At 43.3% G+C, this 8,645-nt stretch overlaps 1 protein-coding gene across 1 annotated transcript; it reads right to left on the bottom strand.

Annotated features, from left to right (window-relative positions):
• Window positions 1-4,579: 4,579 nt before the first annotated feature.
• On the bottom strand, window positions 4,580-8,297 carry LOC139455402 (toll-like receptor 3). Its single transcript, XM_071236957.1, has 2 exons — window positions 8,289-8,297; window positions 4,580-6,799 (listed from the first exon to the last, which is right to left on the bottom strand). Exon 2 carries the CDS (start codon window positions 6,753-6,755, stop codon window positions 4,656-4,658), a length of 2,100 nt encoding a protein of 699 aa, XP_071093058.1. The 5' UTR covers window positions 6,756-6,799; window positions 8,289-8,297; the 3' UTR covers window positions 4,580-4,655.
• Window positions 8,298-8,645: the final 348 nt, after the last annotated feature.

The following is an 8,645-nucleotide window of genomic DNA, read 5'->3' as shown; positions in this document are numbered from 1 at the left end:
TTCTGACATGTAATGTTGCTGGTTCTGATGTGTAATGTTGCTGGCTCTGACGTGTAATGTTGCTAGTTCTGACATGTGATGTTGCTTGCTCTGACGTGTAATGTTGCTGGTTCTGACGTGTAATGTTGTTGATTCTGACGTGTAATATTGCTGGCTCTGACGTGTAATGTTGCTGACTCTGACGTGTAATGTTGCTGGTTCTGACATGTAATGTTGCTTGTTCTGACGTGCATTGTTGCTGACTCTGATATGTAATGTTGCTGGTTCTGACGTGTAATGTTGCTAGTTCTGACATGTAATGTTGCTGATTCTGACGTGTAATGTTGCTGACTCTGACATGTAATGTTGCTGGCTCTGACGTGTAATGTTGCTGGTTCTGACGGGCATTGTTGCTGGCTCTGACGTGTTATGTTGCTGGTGGTGTGGCCAAGCTCTACATTGAAACCAGGTTTATATCTCAATTCGACCATGATAGCAAATACACCGAGTGAAGCGGTATTGACAAGAAAATGTTACCAGGAACCAACTCTAACCCGGAATTGTTATTGCCTTTTTAACGTGGTTTAGTCCCGCATCTTATCATTATTATGCCCCGTTAGAATTAGAACGTTTACAGACATATAACCAGAGTATTACTGCTGTGTGCGGTGTTAAACAAGAAACAAATTCTAAGCAGTATAATATGTCTTTCTACCAAGATAAAGCTTTCAAAAAGTTTTAGGGTAGACATGCAGAGGACATTTCCAAATTCGGAGCATCAGTGACAAAAATGATCATGATGTCCGATGCAATTCCCTATTTTGACTTGTACCATGTGTTCCCGTGTTTTTTCAGATTAACAGTGGGCGGTGGGGTAGCCTAGTGGTTAAGGCGTTCGCTCGTCACGCCGAAGATCCGGGTTCGATTCCCCACATGGGTAGAATGTGTGAAGCCCATTTCTGGTGTCCTCCGTCGTGATATTGATGGATTATTGTTAAAAGCGGCATAAAACTATACTCACTCACTCACTCACTCACTCACTCACTCACTCACTCACTCACTCACTCAGGTGAACAATTGGCTTTCCTCTGCATGTGTGTGTGACGGGTGCCAACGGTGAGGCAGGATACGCTCACCTTTTCGCGAACACTGGTATCATTATTATTTGATAGTGACTGATACCACATGCTCATGATATAGTCCGAATCGTACAATCGACTCTGCTTTATACAGATAATTCTATTGGACATGGAAAGGATTTTGTCGTTTTATTAGCATAACACTGTAAAGATCTTTCACAATCATTTAATGCTCATCACTTTCACCTATCATGGTGCTCTACAGGTTAGTCTCTTCAGTTGGTCAGATGAGGAAGCTGCAAAACTGTTGGATGAGCCATGAAAAAACGCCTGACAGCCCGTCATACAAGTTCTCTGAACAATACCACTTTTTGTTTCGTTTTCCTGGATCCATTTGGTTCTTAACAATGAATGGAGAAACTGCCTGTTTAGGTCTTTGTGTCCTGATCATGATTTGTCTGTCCCTGACTCATCAAGCGATCCTTCGTCGTCAGTTTGCTCAGCTGCATACAATGGATATTCCTGGTCACGATTTGTCTGTCCCTGACTCGTCAAGCGATCCTTCGTCGTCAGTTTGCTCAGCTGCATACAATGGATATTCCTGGTCACGATTTGTCTGTCCCTGACTCATCAAGCGATCCTTCGTCGTCAGATTGCTCAGCTGCATACAATGGATATTCCTGGTCACGATTTGTCTGTCCCTGACTCATCAAGCGATCCTTCGTCGTCAGTTTGCTCAGCTGCATACAATGGATATTCATTTTACATTATACAGACCTGTACACAATGCGTCAGTTGAATTTCAGCTCACATGTTGCAATATTTTAGGCGGGGAACGCCACGTTTTGACCTCACACAGTGTACCCATGTGTGAAATTGAATCGGAAGTCAACCCTTGACCTACTAGGCTACACTACCGACACCGTGAAGTGAAGAAAGGTAGGCTGAAGGCCTTCTCCGTCCATATAGGATTGTTTGTTTGTTTGTTTGCTGTTTAACGCTGCACTCAGCAATAGTCCAGTTATATGACGGCGGTCTGTAAATAATCGTGTCTGGACCAGACAATCCAGTGAATGACATAATGAGAATTGATCTCTGCAATTGGTATACAATTACATGCATCAACCAAGTCAGCCAGCCTGACCACCCGATCCCGTTAGTCGCCTCTTATGACAAGCATGGTCACCTTTTACAGCAAACATGGGTTGCCGAAGACCTTTAGAAGTTTAGACCTCACACATTGTACCCATGTCGGGAATCGAACCCGGGTCTTCGGCGTGACTAGCGAACGCTTTAACCACTAGGCTACCCGTCAGCCCTCTTTAATTAGGAGAAGTAATAGAGCATTAAGGGCAGCGTAAGAGGGGTAACTTTAAAAGGATGTTGAACGAATATGGGTGACGATGGGGAAGCGTTGCCAGCCAAGCGGTGTACGGAAAGAATAAAATAAAAGGGAGGGCAGTTGGCCGTCAGGACAGTTGGATTTGTACAGTAACGGTGAGGTGAGGTGGGGTGAAATTGGGATTAACGCCGTGTCCAAGATTATTGCACTTATATGTGTATGTGTGTGTGTGGCTGCTTGTACTAGTCCGGACTGATGTCGATTTATAGTGTTAGCTCACTGAGATACCATGCCGCAGTTTAACATGAATACCCCACTCAGACTCAGTATACAGACTCCGAGCCGACCAGTTCTTGTTTTAGCCCCTTAATGCCGAGCGCCAGACAGGGTAATAACAAGTACAATCTTTTAACGTCTTTTGAATGACGCGGCCGGGGATCGAACCCCGTTCTCCGGACGGACGCTCTACTTCTAGACCACGGAGGCGGTCTTGTACAGTAGTGGAATAACGAGGAGAATATAGAAGAACTAAAAATAGTGTATTATAATAAAAGCAAGAGACTGTGGGAAAATACAATTTCACTGTAGAGAGTTGCGACACTTCGCCGGCAGGTTCCCATAGCCAATCCCCACATTCCATCATCCATGCAGACCATCATGACATGACATTTTGGGTTTCCCATCACAATGAAATAGTAGCTAAAACGCGTCTAAATCCCGACTTTCTCACTCCTAGGGTGGGGCACGGGTGGCCCAGTCGTCTTAGGCGCCGCGATTCGCTGTGAGGGTTGCGTCCCTTGGGCACGCCAGACACCTATGATTGTGGGTTCCAAGCCCGGTGCGCCACGATTATGTTTCTACGTTCGTCAGCACCATACCCGTGCTCGTGGGTTTCACCGAAGTGGTAAACGTCTGAGACCTGCATCACTTCGGGCTTTCCTCCCACATTAAGCTGACACGCCGTGATAAAACTGGAATAATGTTAAAAGCGGCGTTAAACCCAACTCACTCACTCACTCACTCACTCCCAGGCTGAGAAGCCGCTGTCATTCCCTGCCGTATCCTGTCACGCTACAAAACAGCGAGAGAACGTGAAGAAAACAGAAAATGCATCAAAATAGAGTATTTTTATTATTGTTTATTATACGATGTGTTTATATACATATACACTAACACATGCTTGATAAAATATTAAAATATGCAGATACTTTGTTTATGAAAACTGACAATTAAGAATCAAAAAGCAGAATTTTGATTTTTAGATATTTGTATCAAGTGTAGTATTTACTAGAATTGTCAATACATGGATCATATTACAGTTATTTTTCTGTACCCTGTTGGACGATAACAAATTGTTTACAAATAACACTTCTGCGCTCTTATGATTTGTAAACCCGGATATTTGTAAATTTTGACAATTCACTGGGAACGGCTCCGACCTGACTGAAGAGGTTTTAACTGTATGGAACTCGGTCATTCAACAGGGCTAAAATACAGAATGAATGCAAGAACAGCAAATCAAAATATCTACACAACGAAAAGAATACAACGAGACACCTCTTTCAGGGCTGAACTGTCATATATACAAAGGCATAACTGTGTAACGCTGAGGTGAGGTGAGTTGAAATGAGATTAACGTCGCGTTCAAGATTATTGCACTTATATTGCGATGTGCATGTGTGTGTGGCTGCTTGTACTAGTCCGGACTGATGTCGATTTATAGTGCTAGCCCACTGAGATATCATGTCACAGTTTAACATGAATACCCCACTCAGGCACAGTATACTGACTCCGAGCAGACCAGTCCTTGTTTTAGCCCTTAATGCCGAGCGCCAGACAGGGTAACAAGTACCATACTTTTACATCTTTTGGTATGACGCGGCCGGGGATCAAACCCCGGACCTTCCGCTCTCCGGTCGGACGCTAGACCACGGAGGCCGTCCACGTTGGAAGATACCCCATGAATACAACATGAATACTCCACTATGTCACAGTGTACTGACTCCGAGCCGAGCAGTCCTTGTTTTAGCTCATTAATGCCGAGCGCCAGACAGGGTAACAAGTACCATACTTTTACATCTTTTGGTATGACCCGGCCGGGGATCAAACCCCGGACCTTCCGCTCTCCGGTCGGACGCTAGACCACGGAGGCCGTCCACGTTGGAAGGTACCCCATGAATACAACATGAATACTCCACTCTGACACAGTAACAATCAGATAAATGTGTTCTTTAAACTGACAACCTTCTTTTCTGTTAATTTTGTTCTTGCCTCCGCAAAATCATCTTCATCCTGTCGAAGAAGGCTTTTCTGGCATACTCTTCCTCTCCCCACATCAGGTAGGTTGTCGTCTGCAACATGGCTCTCATAGCTTTGGTCACGTGGCGCGTGTCTATCTCCTCCAGCATCACCACCACCAGGAGGCGCTGTCCATTCTCCAGCACGTGACGCTGGATGAGGTTCAGCTCAAATAGGCACCAGTCACTTATGGCAAACTCATTGGAGAGGACGATGACGATTTTTCGGCTTGTTTCAATGGCATCAATTATGTTATCCACGATTAATTTTCCAACCTCAAAGTCCCTGTCATGAACGCAGAGTTTCAGGTTTTCATAACCTTCCAGCACAGGCAACATATTCCGAATGACCCAGTGACGATCCGCTGCAGAGTAGGCCACAAATGCGTCATATTCGTATTCGCGAGTGTCCACTTCCTGACGTTGACTGTATCTGACCATATAGATGAAGTAACGGATGTGCCAACGGTAGCGATACATCACTGCCCCGACTACCAGGAACACTATCAATATGCCTCCTGCAGCTAGGGTGATGATTCGCTCATTCTGACTCAACAGACATTTATTTTCAGATAACGTCAGATTAAGGAGCCCAGTCCCCTTGAGAAAATGAGGACTTTCACATCTGTAATCCGACAGATATGATATTATCTTCTCATTTGACTTCATCCACTCAACAAACCACAACAAATTACACGTGCATGAGAATATGTTATGGCTAAAGTCCAAACTCATTGCACCCTTTATAAAATGTTCAGGAAATGAACGTTGTGTAATCACCGTAATTCTATTATTTCTCATATGTAATTTCTCTAATCTTGTAAGATTATCTAGTCGACCGTCCTCCCAAGAGGGAATTCCGTTTCCATATAGTTCAAGCTCTCTCAACTTTGTTAAACTTGATGTTATGACTCTTGGAATATAATAAAGACCTCCCCTACCTATTGTTAAATACATCAGGAAATGAAGATCTTTAAACAATTGATCAAAGTCATTTTGAGTCATTTTTTGCAGAATATTATCCTCCAAGTTCAGCGATTCCAGGGACGTGCAGCCATGAAACATTGTCAGATTGTGTTCATTAATCCAAATGTGATTTTTATGGAAGTCAATATGTTTTAAAGCCGTATTATTGAAAACAAAGCCTTCTATTTTGTCCATTGCACACCCTACGTATGCCAGTGATATCAAGTACAACTTGGGGAGTCTTGCGAACTGATTTCTCCTTAAAATACGTAGAGGACTGCCATCAAGGTATAGATGGGTCAGAGAATGCAAACAGTCGTAATGGTCACTGTTCAGATCTTCCATTTTGTTGTATTTAAAGTGAAGTCTTTTTAAATTTGGAAATTGTGATCTGGAAGAGTTTAATATGCAGAAATTTGGAAATTTCCTGAACTTATTGCCATCCAGTCTTAGCTCATATGTCCAAAGTGTGTAATTTTCTGGTAGTTTAATGTCGGAGAAATCATTCCGTCCAAGGTCTAAGTAGCTGAGATGACGGAGGACTTTCATTGCTGTATGAGGGATTTCAGAGAGCGAGTTATTCCTCATTGTGATGTTTAGATCAGGAATGTTTTGCAAGTGGTGAAAAAAGTCATCGCTGATGTGCAATCCCATAGAACTGATGTTAAGTCGTAGACTGGTGTGATTTCTCAAGCCCCAAAATGATTTCTCAAGACTTGTATTCGTCACGTTATTATCGCTTATATCTAATCCGTACAACATATCCAGACTTTGAAATGCATCACAAGATATTTGCCGAATACCGTTTCTCCTTAGACTGAGATAATACAAATTTTGATGAGTTTGAAGTGGTGTCATTATCTTCTTGGTCAATACTGGCAAGCGGTTCCCAATGAAGTACACGGATAACTTGTATTTGTGCTTCCCTGTCTTTGGAGGCGAGGGTATCTCCGTCAGATTGGTGTTAATACAATTCATTTGCATGGTTCCATTTTTGAAGACTTGGCACCTACAAGGCGGACAAGGAAGCGAGCTGACCAATCCACGTGACCCAAGGTAGAGAGCCAAAAACGCTGCCATGAGAATGTCCATGATGAGGATACTTGAGGGAGTAAACAGGCAAAACGCACTTTCGGCTGCAAAAAGAAGGAGTGAGTGAGTTGGTTTTAACACCGCTTTTAACAGTATTCCAGTTACATCACAGCGTGTCAGCTTAATGTGGGAGGAAAGCCCGAAGTGATACAGGTCTCAGATTTTTACCACTTCGGTGAAACCCACGAGCACGGGTATGGTGCTGACAAACCTAGAAACATAATCAGGGTGAACCGGGATTCGAACCCACAATCATAGGTTCTGGCGTGCCCAAGGGACGCAACTCCGCCCCATTCCCACCTTCAACAAAACTACATTGTAACTCTGTGAACATTGGGATTCCAGGATACAGCGTTAACTAAATTCCCGAAATGCTTGTGTAAATATTTAACATCAACGCCAGAGAACACTCAGTCCAGACCATCTGCCGGAACAGATTCCACTGTGCGCAAAAGGCAAAATAACGGTGACAATTCAGTGAATGGATCACTGAAAATCAGTAATGACACAGGGCGTTCGCGAAAAGGGCAAGCATGTCCTGCTCTAACGGATCATCCGCCATTTGTACAATTTGCATAAAAAGATGTGTGTGTGTTTTCTCATGACACCGCACAGCAGTACTCTTGCCATGCGACGGCGGTATGTAAACAAACCAGACATTAAAGTGATGTAAAAGTGAGTGAGTTTGATTTTACGCCGCTTTTAGCAATATTCCAGCAATATCACGGCGGGGGGACACCAGAAAAGGGCTTCACACATTGTACCCATGACGGGAATCGAACCCGGGTCTTCGGCGTGACGAGCGAACGCTTTAACCACTAGGCTACCCCACCGCCCCTTGATGTAAAAGAAACCCAGCCACACGATCACGCATTAACAAAGGAAACGTGTTGCTTATAATTGAAAACATCTAACTTCGCAACAGAATTACTTGATGTCTGTTATTAGGCTCATCACATGAGTGAGTGAACGCCAGATTCAGTAATATTCCAGCTATATGACGGTAAAAAGTTCAATAATGGAGTCTTGACTGGGAAAACCGGTGACTGAAAGTATGAGCAAGATGTCACGCCATTAGCCACTGTCAATGAGAATGACTGAATGACCCCCCACCCCACCCCACACACCCCTCCCTCTTCCTCCTCCTCCTCCCCCTCTTACTACTACTACTACTACAACTACTACTACTACTACTACTACTATCACTGATAATTTTACTTGGACTTGTACTGATATCATTACAACTTCAAATACTTTAAATAGATTAAAATCACCACGATCTATAGAGACACAAGTACTACTATTAAGTGTGTTTTTTTAAATGCCGCTTCGAATAGTATTCAGTTGTATGAGGACATCCCGAAGTAAAATCGCTCTAAAAACAGACACTGTTATCACAAACATCACTTCCTTCTTATGTCATATTGCTATGTCTTCGTGTTACTATGTTACTACCCGTACCATCACTACCAATACCCAAATACTACCCTACTTACGACTACTACCAATGACCTTTAATAATTTGATACTTACAGGGAAGACGACGATGCAACCTTTCACGAGCTTCTTTTCGTGAAGACTGGAGCAATGCGGACAAATCTAACGATTAAATGATTCATCTTTTGTCCAGAACAGGACGTTAACCCATTCGATGACTTACCTTACCAATAGTTGCTCTGTTACATTTGTGTTAGGGTTAACTAGACACGGAAACATAAAATAAGAATTCCAGATTTCTTGTTCCCTGCTATTGAAAAAAAGAGTTTGGGAATATGACCTTTGACTGAACACACAATCTCTGTACAAAATCCACCCACTCTCCCACTCACCCACCCCAACATGTAATGTTTCTGGTTCCGACGCATAATATTTCTGGTTCCGACGTGTAAT

Source organism: Haliotis cracherodii, unplaced genomic scaffold, assembly GCF_022045235.1.
Source record: "Haliotis cracherodii isolate W230 unplaced genomic scaffold, xgHalCrac1.p SCAF_11, whole genome shotgun sequence".
Classification (NCBI taxonomy): domain Eukaryota; kingdom Metazoa; phylum Mollusca; class Gastropoda; order Lepetellida; family Haliotidae; genus Haliotis; species Haliotis cracherodii.
Note: the sequence above shows the minus strand (reverse complement) of the source record. Positions and strands in the feature narration are given on the sequence as shown.